The 16,192-nt window shown below is 40.6% G+C and overlaps 1 protein-coding gene across 1 annotated transcript in view; it reads right to left on the bottom strand.

The window, feature by feature from the left end:
- Positions 1 to 3,272: 3,272 nt before the first annotated feature.
- The window catches only part of ATP8B1 (ATPase phospholipid transporting 8B1), a 42,932-nt gene continuing 30,012 nt past the window's right edge, over positions 3,273 to 16,192 (bottom strand). Inside the window, exons 19-27 of the mRNA XM_019531745.1 lie at positions 14,905 to 14,980; positions 14,218 to 14,350; positions 11,925 to 12,210; positions 10,970 to 11,193; positions 8,948 to 9,031; positions 7,895 to 8,140; positions 7,280 to 7,418; positions 5,435 to 5,565; positions 3,273 to 4,985 (exon numbers count right to left, since the gene is read on the bottom strand). Of these exons, the coding sequence (XP_019387290.1) occupies positions 4,755 to 4,985; positions 5,435 to 5,565; positions 7,280 to 7,418; positions 7,895 to 8,140; positions 8,948 to 9,031; positions 10,970 to 11,193; positions 11,925 to 12,210; positions 14,218 to 14,350; positions 14,905 to 14,980 (1,550 nt within the window). The 3' untranslated portion in view covers positions 3,273 to 4,754. The remainder of the gene's footprint in view (positions 4,986 to 5,434; positions 5,566 to 7,279; positions 7,419 to 7,894; positions 8,141 to 8,947; positions 9,032 to 10,969; positions 11,194 to 11,924; positions 12,211 to 14,217; positions 14,351 to 14,904; positions 14,981 to 16,192) is intronic.

Raw genomic sequence — 16,192 nt, 5'->3', positions numbered from 1 at the left:
ACCCCAGCTGACTTCCTGCCCTTTGGGCAGGGGGCTGGACTCGATGATCTCCCGAGGTCCCTTCCAGCCCTAATGTCTATGAAATCTATGAAACTCCTACAGTGCTGGGAGTGGGGCGAAAACAATGTCCAATGACAATGCAAGAGAAGATGCAAGATGACACTGGAAGCCAGAGTCCCAATCCTGCATGCAGGCAGCTCAGGAGTATGGGTCGTTCCAATGGCAACCTGGAGATGATGTCATCACCCAGCAGCACCCTGCATATCTGAGCAGCCTTTTTGAAGGCTAGCACTGCTCGCTCCTAAATAGGAGAAGGGCCTAGAAAAAGTGGCCCAAAGAAATGCTCATCTCCCTACCACCTAGCTGGCTTGCTGCAGTCAGCAGGCATTTTCAAAGTGGCCGAATTACAACAAAAAGGAAAACAAAAACTCCAACTCCCACCTCAAAAGGCAGGAAAAAGAAAACCTCTGCACTTTGCATATTGGAATATCCATACAATGTTGGACTCTGAAGATAGTAGCCACCCTCAGTGATGCTCAGCCTTGGTTGCCCATGAGCTAGCTAAGCCAGACATGGACATAGCAGCCGTGAGTGACGTGCGCCTCCCAGAACACGGCACCTAACAGTACACAGTGCTGGTTACACCTGCTCCTGGTCAGGTAGGTTGCAGCAGTTCACCTACCTCATCAGGTAGGTGCAGCAGTTCACTTACCTGGATTGCATCATCTCATATGATGCCATGGTCAACAAGGAGGTAGACAGACTCTCAAAAGCCAGTAGTGCCTTTGGCAGATTTTCAGGCGGGTCTGGAGCAGTCACGGCCTATGGGCACAGACCAAAATTAAGGTGTGCAGAGCTGTTGTTACCTCCATTCTACTGTACTGTGCTGGGTCTTATATAGGTCTTATATCACTGCTATGTACACCTCCTTGAGCACTTTCATTAGCACTGCCTCTGCAGCGTTCTCAAGATCTGCTGGAAGGATTGTGTCGCCAATATGCCAATACCACCAGCATCAAGGCAATTCTCTTGCAGACTCGGCTATGGTAGGCAGGCCACATGGCCTGGATAGACAACAACTGCCTACCAAAGGCCGTGCCGTACAGGGAACTGACGATGGGGAAATGTGACAGATGGGCCCCACATAAGCGCTTCAGGGACACCCTGAAGAGGTCCTTTTCTGCCTGCGGTATTGGCCACAAACTGTGGCAAACAGGCTGCAGATCATGATGCCTGGCAGCTCCAAATCAAAAAGGTAACAGCCCTCTTCGAATGTCAGCGCAGAGCCAGCATAGAGGAGGAGGAGGAGGAAAGATACGCCCTCATCTAGCAGCCATCAGCCATACACATGTAACTGTCGCGGCAGGATTTGCCTCTCTGCTATTGGACCAGCGGGCCTGCAACTGGCATGGGCACATACCTTTCTAATATTTCGTCTGCAAAGAACCGCCAAAAAGACAGAAAGACTTGTGTGAAAGGGAAGTAGTCTGAAGCTAAACAAGGGGCAGCAGAGTTAAAAACAACAACAACAACACAAGGGAGAAGATAGGACAGTAAAGCTAGAGAGAAAATAACATTAGATGTTTCCCACTGCTGGTCTCTCAATATCAAATACGTTTTTCCATGCAAGAGAGTTTACCAAATTTACTAGAATACACTTTCAATATTTGGCATAATATTAAATCTTCTCTACTGTGCTGTGTCAGTGAATACAATCTCTGCTTATACATTTCCCAATATGTAAATGCTAATAGCTTATAGTCAGTAGACAGGTTCTGAGATCTCACAGCTGTAACCCTCTGCATGAGTCACTACTGATTAAGGGGTGTCTTTAACACATGCTCCCAAGAGTCGCTCGAATTAAAGGCCCCACAGTGTCTTGTGTATTCATTGTCCCCACACTTCAAAATGGCAACGGGGTACTTTAACTAAGGCTCATTCGATGACCTTCAGTTTGAGCACCCCTGCCACTGTTTTGAAGCGCGGGGATGCTGAATACACAAAACACCAAGGCTGCTGGAGCATGCAAATTAACACGCTCCAGCAGATACAATTAATCGAGTGTGCTTCAACACACTGTACTTACAGTGCATCAGAGCAAGTGTCCTTCATGTCTACAGGCACCCAAGCAGATTCCCAAATCCCAAACTAACTGCCACTGGTGAACATTTTGAAGTTGTAGCCCTATATAGAGGAGATGGATATGTTTCAACCTTCAAGGGGTAGAGATGTGGAAAATTAGGTTGCAGACTACATCTGAAAGATAAGGACATTGTCACCGCATCTGAATCTCTTGCATTCCAATTAGCTTATGAGCTCCTTGAAGAAGGACCTTTCTGTTGCAAGGTTATACCAGTGTAATACCTATCAGTTTGGCCTCATGGCCAGCACTATCATAATAGCAATAGTAAAAATAACCCCTTGCCAAGAAGAAATGAATAAAAGCACCAGCTGCAACTTGGATCACCATAAGAGAGAGACTTGTGCACCTCTTCACTTCTTAAAATATAGATTCTGCACTGTGTAACGACTATTAAGCTTTCAACAGTACACTCCCTTTTCTTTATTCATTTACTGCCTATTGCGGAAACGAAAGCTGCTTTCTTATCTTTCAACACCATTTACACAAACATTTTTGCTACCTGACAAGAGTTGGCAATTTAAAGCCTGCAGGCCAGACGTGGCCCACAGAACCAGGGCTTTGGCAGCATTTGGCGATAAGGGGCTCTTCCTGCACTCAGGGTTTTGGCAGAGGGGAAACTCTACCCATGCTGTGCCACAGTCAGGCACCTGGGACTTTGGCAGAGGGGGAGCTCTCCATACGCTGTGCTGCAGCTGGACATGTGGGACTTCAGCACAGAGAGAGCTCTCCTTGGACCATGCTGCAGTCGAACAGCAAGGAGAAGCAGCGAGGGTGGCTGGTTTCTAGTGCCCATGTACCTCAGACTGAGGTGGGTCATTCCAGCCCCCAGCCAGAAAACACTGCTGACCACCGCTGTAAGGTGATCATTTGCATGACTTGCAAACTTTGTTACGCCCTAACAAACCTTTGAAGTTCTCTTCCAAGCTATCAGCTGAATACTAGCTTGCAGAAACAACTCCTCACCCTACAAACTCAGACCGAATTTGTGGCATCACCAGCTTTATCAAAACACATGTGTGCAGAATAAGTTGAGTACATGGGCAGTACCATATAATATTCACACAAAACATTTAAAATGATCAAAGCCAGTTTGTTTTCCATGTTGGTAAAAAGATAAAAGTTGACGAGATATTATGAAAGTGTTTATTATCTTTACACAAATATTTTACATTTTATGTTTCATTTACAAGTAAATGGAGTGTATCCACAGTCATATGCATATTAAAACTGTTATTGCACCCTGTTTAGAAGTGTGAGACTTATTTTACCAGTTACTCCCATCTCAGTGAGAAGTGAAATTATACACACTGCTTTTTCTTAAAAAAGACTAACCTGTCCTACTCCCATCTACATACTTATTAAAAGAAAAGCTGTAAACATTTTTGTTTTTACTTAGAGTAAAATTATGAAATGTACACTTTTGCCCACATCTAAAATGTTAACTGTACATTGTGTTTATATTCTACAAACATCTGAATAATTGCCAAAATAAGACTAAGTTGATAAAAGAGTGAACTGTTTATACACCTTATTTTGAAGACACTAAGTGAATGTATGTGCAAAAGGTTTAAAAACACAAAACACTTTTTACAGTTAGAAGATACTATTTACTAACTACCATGTGAAGTATGTTCAGCCTGAAAGTGAATTATTCTCTTATCTATTCCTAAAAAAAGGAAAAAAACCCTTACATTTTGAAACGCAACTGAAATGAACAAACACATTTGTCAATTCAAAAGGCAGGTCTCCAATGACCAAATATCTCTTCATAAAAATACTGTACAAGTAGACAGGCACAGGGAAAAATTTACAAAAATCCAGGTAAGTCTTCACCTGGTTTTCAGATTTCTTTGCTCCCACAGTACACCAAGCAGTTACTTACAACAGAATAAGCAGCCAGTAGCATTGACAAAGTGCCAAAAAAGAATAAGACAGAGTTAGTGCAATAGGCTATTGTTAGCTGTTTAGTAAACAGAAATCAATTGAAACCATATCTATAAATTGCAGATGTCTTAATAAAATGCGTTAATCTTCCACCAAGTATCTGAGGAGGACTAAATCAAGCTACAACACAGGTTAATTTCAGCTGTACAAGAAAATCAGACTGAATGGATCTCTCCCCACTAACCTGCCCCACAAAACCCAGTTTTCTCCAGTTCACTGTTATCATTGTAAACTGAGCTGCTTAACAAAATGGCGCACACTTTGACTGCTTCAGTTCCCACTTTAGAGTCAAAATATGAAATGTTCGCTGCAATTCTATGTTGGTATTCTAATAAAAAATGAAAAAGTTTTGCAGTTCCATGCTTCACTAAAAATTACAATGCTGAGTTTTTTAAACCCTACATTACAATATCCTTCACATTCAGCAAATATTTGCACAAGGACTAATTAGAATATATATTTTTAAAAAGCCCTCTGGGCCTTTCTATTCTTCAACAGTCCCAATCCAAGTAGTTTTGTAAGAAAAATGTACAGTCTTCATATCCTGGTGGGATTTAGTTTTATTTAAAAAAAATCCTGAGTCTTCGATAAAAAACAAAAAACCAAAAACCCCAACAAACTTTGTGCAATCACTTAGATAACAGCCTCTCTCCAAGGACCAGAAAAATCAGCTCGTTTCAGCAGCTTGTCTAATTTCTGCCATGCTGTTGCCTAGTACAGCGTCTAAAGGAGCTCGTCTTTTACGTATGCTGCGCCCAGAAGCAATGAGGTCAGCGTATCCCCGCTGATGGGAGAAGGCGTAGGCAGAACGACGGCCTGATATCCCTCGACGAAAAGCACTGGGCCTTGGCTTCCACTGTTCCTCCTCGATCTTGTACTTCTTACGGTTCTTTTGAATCTTCATAAAAGGAAATGGCACAATAGGTTGAATTAGAGGAGGGGATGGTTGGGGAAAGATCTCATCTGCTAACATTATCTTGGAAAATAATGTGCTGCTAAGTGCTACATGCTTATTAGAAAAGGTTTTTCTTTATTTTAGTTTTCCAGCAGTATTAAAAGAAGGCCCATATAGTGGCACATCAAAGTTTTTTTGGGGGGAGGGGCATCTTTTAAAAATGTTTGCATTCTTATTGGCTTTAAATGCCTTCGAAATTAGCCTGGGCATGCTGTACATTAACACATCTATGTGTCTACTGAAGTTAGTGAACTGTCTGGCCCTTGGGCTGCGGTAGAAGCCAAAACGCACAGGCCTAACAAAAAAAAGCTATTTTCTTAAAGGTAACAAGTATTCCAAACACCGACTTTAGGTAAATGCTCTATAAGAAAATTCTTAACATTTTTACTTACTTTATCACTTTCTGAAGGCCAGATTGTCATTGACAAAAATCGTAGTGCAATAACAGGAAGCAAGCAAACAGCTACTGATAAAATTATGGTCAGCCAGAGGTAGGGCTGCCTAAGAGCATTTGGAGCGGTCCCTGTTAATAAGAGGTGAAAATAAGTTCATCTTTTTATGTTTGTTTTTTATGACCCACCATTATACATTTTATATTCAACAGCTGTTCATACATAAGGGTCTACTAATTCACAGTTCCAGGATTTTGCAGAAAATGCAAAATATGGGATTGTCCACAAAATCAACTTAAAAAATAGTAAAAATAAAATGCTGGTTCCCCAGTGGGAGCCAGTGGTTCTCACTACCACTTTGGCCTGGCCTTGCAGCCCACCCAGGAAGGGGAGAGAGGGGGGAAGGCGCTGGCTGACATGTTGGCATGAAAGGCAGCAATCGCCTTGCCAAGGGCTGCTCTACTTGGTTCCAGCTACACACAAGGTTGCATTCATCCCCCCATCCCTCCTGCCCCCACCAGGGCATAGGCACCTACCTTAATGGATTGTTTTTATTAAGGTAAGCATACATTAGTATATCTAAACCTTCATCCAGGAAATATCCACAAAATTCGCTATTTAGGCCATGACCAGCCTACGAAAATTGTTTAGTTCCTCCGCAATTTAAGTAGAACCATATTTACACATCACAGAAAATGAACACCCCGATTCCTGAGTTACATTACAATTGTGTACCAGAACATAACTGTTCATTTTAAAAAAGCTACTACTAAAAATATGATGCAAGCATTTTTCTTTCAATTTCACATTAAATAAATATTTGCACAAGGATTAGTATTTTTTTTAAAAAGTCCTCTAGTCCAAAACTAAGCCACTTCGTAAGCAAATTTTAGTCTTTGTATCATGTATTTCTTTTTCTAACGAACCAACCAGCCTGGCACAAAATTTATAATACTTGCTTCATTTTCATTTCTGCCAATTAACTATTAATGTTCTTCTAAAGAGACAAATTAGGGTAAAACAAATATTTAACTGCAATGTGGATTTTGTACTAGTCTTTAAAAGCAAAAACCGCAGTTAAGAGAAACCTCTAGAATCACTGTAATATGTGCAAATACCAAAGATAATTAGTTAATAGTTAATTTAATATAAAAATACTGTACCAGTTAAATCTTCAGCTATAAATCAAAAATGTTTACGAAACCAGCTAGAATAAAATTCTAAAAAAATGGAAGCACTTACTTCCAAGAAAACAAAGGCTGAAATATATACTATATAGGAAGCAACAAGTTCTCTAGGGGCATGTGTACATGAGACGTTCACTGTGCAGTTGACTAATCAAAATGTGCAGTAAATGTCTCAGCGTCTACATGTGAGCCCCTATTAGGGCACAGGAAACTAATAAACTCTGCAGCAGGGTAGAACTTGTAAATACCTTGCTGAGGAGTTTTTTTGAGAGCAGCAGTACACATGTAAACATTGCCTGGCTGGCTGGGGCATGAGGATACTTCAGTGCCAGAGCTGCCTGGTGTCTAGCCTTGCACTGAAGCGCCCTCAAGCCCCAGGCAGCCCTCCGCAGCACAGTGAGCACCCCCAGAGCAGCCCCAGACTGGCAGGCTGACCCTCCGAGACCCTCTGCCAGCCGGGGCTGCTATGACCTGGCTCAACGTGCTGCACTCTGGGCGCACATGTAAACCACATACCTGGGAGCTTCCAGGGAGCAATAAGCTATGGAGCAAAAACCTCGTGGCCCATGTAGATGTGCCCTAGCAGATGTATTTTACTACTGAATTAGAAATAAGTTAGCTTTATATGCAACAACACTGTACAGAACAAAAAACTGACCTGTAAACTGAAATCCTGATGGGAAGAGAACATGTATTCCAGCACTGTGAAGGTCAAACATGATACCAAAATAAAGTGCAATACTCCCAAATATTGAGAATGCATTAACAAAAGTCCAGTAAGATGTATCCAAACCAATCTGAAAGTAAATCATATCCACCATGAATTTAAAAATTAAAAAAAAAAAATCCAGAGGCATGCAGTTTAATATGCTGAAAACTGATATTTGTTATTTAAAACCCCCTTTACTTTGTAGATATAACACATTTTGGAATATTTTGAAGAAGTGTACTGGAGGGAAACATAATAATTAAACAAGCAAAGGTGGAATGGTATAAATTGTTAAAAATATAAAGACATTTTACATATTAGCTTTTTTCTCTGAAAAAAAGAGGTGCAAGTGAGATCATCACTGTAGATCGGGGCGGGCAATTATTTTGGGCAGAGAGCTGCTTATTGAGTTTTGGCAAGGCACTGAGGGACGCATGATAGGCAGCCAGATAAATATTAATTTTCTAAATTTTTTAGGGGCCCCGCGGGCCAGATAGAATGGCCTAGCAGGCCACATCTGGCCCCGTGGGCATCCAGCCCCACCCCTGCTGTAGATCTACTTACCTGAAAATTCACTGCAATTACAAGGGAAGAGGCTGTCGTAACTGCGAAAGACTGGTAATCTGAAGGTGCCTCTCCATCTTGACCCATGGTTTGAAGGTAAGCTCCATAAGGTATGAAGAAAATAATCAGTGATGTGATAATTCCATGGATCAAACTTACAAAGAACTTCTTGTAGTTAAAAAGGAGATCTTTCTGTCCAGATATATACAAGCCAGGGAACCGAAGACTCAGTTTATCACTCACATCCTTAATAGAGGGAAAGTTACTGGAATTAGAAATGTCAGTACCATACTTTTTTACAAATTTTCTCTACTTTGCATTTCGGGGTGGGTCGTTAGAGGAGCTAGCAAGGTGAACCCAACAGCTGGCCTGGCCATGAATACATTTTGGCTAGAAAATATAAGTAGGTTCCAATTAGGAGAGGCTGGCAAAAGCTTTGATATGGAGCTTGATCAGTCTGAGACTGAGATTACACTTGATTTTAGCCCACAAGAGGCTGAAAAGAGATGGCTACCTGCAACAGACTAGATCAGAGGTTGTCAACTGGGGGTAGGCGTACCCCTGGGGGTACTTGGGAAGGCCCCAGGGAGTATGTGGCATGCCACAGCACCACTTCACATTCGGCTGCAGGGGGTCCCCCCTCCGCTCTGCTCCACATCCAGAAAGGGGTACCCACCAGGAGGGGTACTCACCAGAAGGGCTACATTTCTCAAAAAAAGGTTGAAAAACCCTGAACTAGATTATATGGCCCAGTATCTCTCTTATAGTTCTATATCTTTATCTTGTGACTAAGTAACAAAATTATAGCACTTGTTATTCCTCAATATTTTTTTTAATTAGTTGAACATTTGTAGTTTTATTTTCATTAACAAAAATGGGAAAAAGCCATCTGCTAATATTTACAGCAGATTAGTACATTAATACAATACTGAAATTGATTAGATCATATCCTCTCTAATCCAGGACAAGTAAGATTCACTTGACACATATTTACTCATAATTTTGCTTTAATGTCTGCTTCTAAAATTCACGTGAATAATTTTGGCAGCATACCTGGTCAAGCAAGCCAACTAGAAGAACTGGAAGACTAGAATACAGTACATTGTAAAGTGTGATAAACCAGTCTTCATAAGCTGTCTGAAAAATAAAGTTGGTTGATTTATTAGTTAAAACAATTATACTTAGTAGAAACTTAGAAATTCACAATTAACGCTAGAATATTAACAAAGCTGACTGAATTACCCATTTGATATGATAAATGATCCATTAACCTATCCATCCCTTCATCACATCTCTTTATGCATTTGTTAAATCATACTCCCCCTTGATTTTTTATTTTTTATAATCATAAGACCCTATGATACAGATGAGCAACAAAGGACAACACTCTTTCCTTGGGTACACACAAGCTTCCACTGAAATTAGTCATAACTGCCTGAGAATATCAAAAGGCAGATGTTGATAATAAGTATACTGTAAAAACAGAGAACTGACACCTCAGACAAAAACCAGGGCGTGTCAAAACTTGGACTTTGTTTCAAGAAAAATTTAGCACACTAAAATTAGAACAAAAAAAAGTGAAAAAAAAATCTTGCAAAAATAAATGCATCTTGGGGCCCAATTCCAGTGAAAAGTTGACACCCAAAACATTTATTGTAAAAGTAAAAGGTGTCAATAAATATCTGACCTATTTAAAATGCTGTGTTTTGGGGTTTTTTTGTTGTGGTTTTAAATGAAAAGTTAGCATTATTTCTGTTCTCGCGGACAGTTCCCAATGAAAGAACATCTAAACTGACCAGTACTGGGTTAGAAAAACAAAAATATTCTTTAATCGGTTATTTTCACTCTTTACTTTTCATCACATAGATCAGATATTTGGTTTGGAGAATTTACATACTGCAAATTTATACCCTGCATGAAATCAATTTTCTTTCTATGGGAGTCTTTACTTCTCCCATAAAGGTAATTTTATTTTAGTTGTCTATCTGATTGCTAAGGAAACATCTATGATTTAACAGAACTTTGACTTCTCACAGGCAACAAATATCAGGTCACAAGAATCCTAAAGTAAAGACCCCATAGTAGAAAAACGTATGCATGCACACAGGCAAACACAGAAGTGAGAATGAGAGAGAGTGATTCTATGTTTCCCCCATACTACAGATATCATTCACTTGATTTTCTGTCTTGAGTGTCTGCTGGGATCGGCATGCTGGAGACAGAACCAAATGTTAGAGAGGTTTAAAAAGGAGTCTCCTGAACTCTGATGGCTCCAGTCTCCCTCCTGCATTTGTAAAGTCTCTATTAAAGGAAAATCCTGCAGATTCTTAATCATTCAAGTAACCCTACAGGTCTCACTAGAGATACTTTTATCATGGAGGTCCTGAGCCTGCAAGCAGGTCCACATGGATTGGACAGGCAACAGGACTATGGTCTTTGATTGTAAAGTCCTGGGGAACGTTGTCTGAACTAATGTAGTACATGAGATCCCCAAATGATACAAGAATATTTGTGTAGGGTTCTATAGGCTGTCAACTGTAAAATTTGCAGTAAACAGAAATTTCAGTAATTGGGACAAAAAAAGTTTGATAAGATAAAATATGAAAGACTTTTTCAGGCTTTTTGAAGGTGAGGGGAACAGGCTGCTTCACAAACAGCAAAACAGGGAGCTGTTTTTTCCCCATTCCCTCATCTAATATCTCAATATTCACGGCACAGATACACTATTGATTTTAAGCTTTATGCTGTAATGGCCAACTATCCATAAAACTATTCTTTACTATATCTTTTTTGTGTACACATGATACACTATATTGATTCATACCGAAAAAAAGTGTTACACATTTGTAAAGGTTAAGACAAGTTGTGTCTCTATAAAAAGTCATTATGATCTACAAGTCAAGAGCAATAAAGGAAGTATGAATCAATGATCTGGAAGTTTTAATGCTAAGCAACCTTTAAGGATGTTCACCTGAATTACATCCTTGCCATTTCTAATTCAGTCTTCACTATTTTGTATTTCCCAAAAGGAAGTATTTTCTCCTTCCTGTTAGACATGTACATGCTTTCTCTTACCTGGGCAGAAAAGCCGTTGAAGAATGAATACCAGAAATGCACTAGTGTAAATGCAAAGTTTTTATAGAAGAAGTATCGTAGGAACTTGCACATCCTTATATAAGACCATCGGCCATGAACTAATAGCAGTCTTTGGAGGTATCTGAATTGTCCAAAAGAATAGTCACTTGACATGACAGCTTGCATGCCTTCTTGGCCACTAATTCCAACACCAATGTGGGCAGCTAAAATTTAACCAAAAATGCAGACAATAAGATCTCAATGAAACACGATACACTACTGAATAAATCCAGATGCACGTTAAGATCCCAAAGTTAACGGGATCTTATAATTTCTCCAGCCCCAACTGTTCTTTAAGTACAGGAAGACTTCCATTAAGGACTAACATTTCCAAGAGGAAATCTTTTCCTTCTACCTATTCTTAAGCTTCTATTTATGGTTTAAAAGTTCAGATCTACTTGGACTACCACCAAGATTCATGCCGAATATAGAAAATCAGAAAACAGACTGGACAACAAAAATGTTTGATATAAAGAAAATAAATGTTTAGAAATAAACAAGAACATTTTGCTTGAAATGGAAATAACACTGAAGTTACTTATACAATAAATGCTTGATATCTTATAGACCAAATATAGATCCCCTATGCCAAGGAGCATCTAGTCAAGATTAAGATGTGAACTAATGATGGGCTAAAGATGGTAGGAGAGGAATTATCAACTATGAAGCTTAGGTCTTCAAAGAAGGTCAGTAATGATAAAAAATATAGATGTAAATGTGAAATCTGTTGAACAGGTCACCAAAAAACACTTGCAATGAACTTCTGCATGTAAAAATTCCTTTTCTCAGTTCTTAGAAACTGCCTGGATAAGTTAAAATAGCACTTTCATTAAACTAATCCAAGAGCTTCAGGAAAAAAAAAAAGAAACATAGGGAAGCTTTATAAGTGACTTACTTTTAATCATGTTTACATCATTAGCACCATCCCCAATAGCCAAAGTAATAGCTTTCTTGTATTTCTTCACCAGCTCCACCACCATTGCTTTTTGTTTAGGAGTAACGCGACAGCAGATCACTGCCCTGCATTCGCATGCTAGGTCTACAAAGTTCCTTTGCTGCTGTTCTTTGTTAACTTCAGCTCTCCTCCAGGTCTCAATACGCATCTGTTTCTCTTCTGCTGTTTTGGGGAATTTCAATTTTAGTTTCTTTTTCTTCTTTTTCTTCTCTAACAGGATTTCATTCTGCATACACACAAAACATAGTGGTAAAGTTAATGCAAGTTCCGAGCACACCCTGTGGCCTAACATTAAGCAGAAATCTCATCATTTTTAAAGTATTATTTTGGTTTTGATTTTTGTTGTTACCTGTTTGAGACAACGAGGCCTACATACAACTCCAACTGTAGGCAGTTAAGTGCTCTTTGTGATGCAAGTCTAAAAAATTATTTGGTAAAAAACAATGAGAGCTAGCATCTGTTTGATGCTGGGGGAGGAAGAAGAGGACCCTCTTCCCCTTAATCCATATAGTCTAGTGGCATTTGACCAATCTGATGGGGAGCTGGATTTGAGCCAAGGTGATAACATTGGTTAAACAGGCACTTCTCATCTGAATAGTTTTACATCAGTTTTTTGCTGGTCCAGCTCCTCAATTGTTGTCCTTACAGAATTCTGCTAATAAAAGACTTGCCAGGACTTGGATTGTTAAGTAGTGGCTCTTTGATTGAAAGTCCTTCAGTGGTTTTTAAACTCTTGTAAGAGCATCATATGAACCTGTGTCTTTATTTCTGTCACTTCATTCAGAACCTCCAACTCTGTTGCTACTATCAGGTTATGACTAGGATCTGTTCAGGGCAGTTTCATTTGGAAAAAAAGAAATCTTATTTTGCATCTTTCAGATTTTTTTTTTTAGGATTAAAGTGTTCCCTGGTTAAGAATCTTATTTTAAAAATGGAATGAATATTTAATAGAAATACACTGATTTAAATCAGTCCATATCATATCGGCACTGATGAAAGAAAAATTGACAGTATCGGTGATCGGCTTTTTTTGGCTGATGTGGCCAATAACGTCCCCAATAAATGCCGCGTGCATGCACGCAGACACAACATGCACATGGCCAGGAATGCAGCCCTGCAGTTTGGAGAGCAGTGTCTGCCCGGTTAGTTTGTGGGGGAGGAAGAGTGGGGTAGGAAAGGGGCATGAGGGTGCAGATAGAGTCCCCTACATTGAGGGAAAGAGTGGGGCTGAGGCAAGGGTAGGCGCTACCCAGCAGGGGCAGGGCAGGGTGTGGGATGGAGCTGCAGGTGGCTCGTGGAGGGTGGGGGGGGAGGGAGCAGCTCCCCACCCTACGCACATCCCTGGGGAAGGCATTGTGTACAGGGTGAGGGCAGACTGTGGGCTCAGGGCTGGGGTCTGTGCCAACCTCTTCCTGGTGTGGGCTGGGCTAGAGGTAGTCTATGGCAAATTCTGGGGTGGCTGTAGCCCACCCTATAGCCCCCCTCCCATCACTGCTGCTGCCTGCCCCAAACACAGCCACGGCCCAGCTCCCACCAGGAAGAGGCCAGCACAGACCCTGGCCCCAAGCCCACAGCAGGCAACCTGCCATCACCCCATGCACAAATCCAGGGAGCACATGCCCCCCATGCCTGCCCCAGGGCTGCATGCAGGACAGGGAGCTGACCCCCTTCCCACCTCCTGTGCCCCCCATGGATCCATCCCACACCCCACCCTGACTGGGCAGCACTTGTCCCAGCCCCACTCCCTCCCTCACTGTGGGGGCCCCAATCTACACCCCACCCCATGCTCCTGCCCCTCTCCCTCCCGAGACTTACCAGCTGAACACTGCCCTCCAAGCTGCTGGGCTGCATACTGGCAATCAGATCTGTATCAACCAATACGGATGGTTAAAAATCAGCTATTGGTATCAGTCAAAAAATATTTATTGGTGATATTTTGTTTTGATTATGATCAATAAAAGATTATCATAAATACAAGGCATATTATTATTTTAAATCAAGGGGTTTTCATTCCTAGTCTTCAAAAATACTTCAAAGTCTGGCAAATATTAACCACATTTTATAGAGGGAAGAAAGCAAGGCAAAGAAATTTAACAGCTTTCATCCAGTGCTTTAGCATAGCAGTCTAATGAATGAGGGGACCCTTGATTAGAAAAGGCATGAGGTTCCAAAATACTCCACTAGTAGACTCTGGACTGTCATGAACCTCCCCAAATTCCCATTTTTCACATACCAGCCAGGAACCAGTGATTATCAAAGCACGATTTCTACCAGACTGAAAGAAAGGTTCAGTAGTTCTTTGTGAGGACTGTGTGTTTGATCCAGCTCTGTTCCTCTGGTTTTCAAGCCTTGTTTGGAGAAGTGCACTGGGAAAATGAATGCATACAAATCAATATAATTCACCTAAAACAAACATCTTAAGGTAAATACTAATGTTCACGGTGACTTTCATAGTTAGTGTTTATCACAGTATCTATAGCAAATCTAAAGATAAACTTTGAACTAGGCAGACAGACCTAGAAAGTGATCTGGAAAAGGCACACAGCATATGCTGCAAGATGTTTTTAACAATATAGTATGCAGCTCTTCTACATGCTAGGACACACAGGGACAGCACTGGCTCAGAGATGGTGCATCACATGGCTTAAATACTGATGGTCTTTTCCAAATAAGAAAGGTAAAGTTCTGACCACTTTCTATCTAAAAATGCTATGCAATCTTAAACCTCTAGCATCTTATTTCTGGTGTTCTAGATAAATTCCACCCAAATCATATTATCTTGGAACCCCAAAATTCTGTTAACTTTAGTTACTTTTAAGGAAAGAACATTTCAATATCTGCCCTAAAAACAACTCTCAGGAATGATATTGTTACCCAAAAAATGTCTATCCAAAAGAAGTCTTGCACACTTTAGACTGACCTGACATCTTCTCCGTAGCAGATAGTAGTTTCCTCTGTTAGAAGCTCACAGGCAAATCCAATATTTTCAGCAGTTTCTGTTGTTAAAAATGCAGAGCTAGTTAAATTTTGTAATGAGGACTTTGTAAGCGACTAAGCTGAAAAATAGAAAACTTGTTTTTATTTTAACTAACAAAATTCTCCCTTTGAACTGGCATGCACAGGGATATGTAGGACAGTGGACAATTAAGTACAAAGGAGAAAAGCAAGTCAGTACATCATTTCTGCAGCAATACTTTCTGCCACGGCATAAAGTTATTGTGGAAGCCTCCCAATAGTCCAAGAGGTGATATGTGTGATCAGTTAGATAAGCCTTGGGAACATGACTTTGACTTCAGTCTTCCTAGGGCACAGGGGAGGCTGTAGTCCTGCAACCTGGAGGACTGAGTAAAGAAGCTGACAGGACAACTTGCAGGAGGCTCTGGCTGGGGTGTCAGAGACAAAACACTGCTTTTTAACCTCTTGAAGCTGGCTAGGGACTGCATCCATGGGTTTAAGGTGCAGGATAAGAACAGATTACTGTTCTGTTTCCTTTTGCTTGTTTTTGTATTACTTTCTGTATCTCAGTATATAGTTACTGATTTCTTAGGCTGTTTTTTTCTATTATTTAAAAATCCTTATTGTTATTTTTCACTCCCTAATTTTCAGTGTTAACTGTAATTCCAGAGCATTTGCCCATACAGGCTTGCCCATGCACAACTTTGCCCATCACAAAGTTATGATTCTTCTAGCTGGCAAAATCCCCTCTGCTAAGAGTTAGCGAGAATGAGATGGGGTGAGACAGGCAAGGCTGAGGTGCCACAAACCACAAAATTCACCCCAGCACATCGCAGCCGGTTCTCAGTGGCCAAGCACCAGACAGCAAAAGGGTGGGGGGAGGGATTCAGGGCAGAAAGGCACCCCAGAAGAAGGGAGGCACCTCAGGAGTATCTCAAAGGTGCACCCAGGCCATCTCTGGAGTTGGGGTAGGTCACACTCCCCGATTCAAACATCATTAATAAAACCAGGTCTACTATAACCTCTTATTTAAATTGCCAGACATTTTTCCAATGGAACCCTATTTCAGTTACTTATAACTTAAAAATTTCAGCTCAAATGATTAAAATTTCACAATGCTGAGCCTTGGGCTGATTTTTTTTTTAAACATTTTAGTCATACCAGTGCAGTCACTTCCAAGAGCAAAACTAGGGAAAAAGAGTGCTTTACCAATGTTATATTCTTGAATATAAGATTTCTTTGAAATGCTCTAG

The sequence above is a fragment of the Crocodylus porosus genome, unplaced genomic scaffold (assembly GCF_001723895.1).
Source record: "Crocodylus porosus isolate Cpor-Errol unplaced genomic scaffold, CroPor_comp1, whole genome shotgun sequence".
NCBI lineage: Eukaryota > Metazoa > Chordata > Crocodylia > Crocodylidae > Crocodylus > Crocodylus porosus.
The sequence above is the reverse complement of the archived record's forward strand: the minus strand, read 5'-3'. Positions and strand labels throughout refer to the sequence as shown.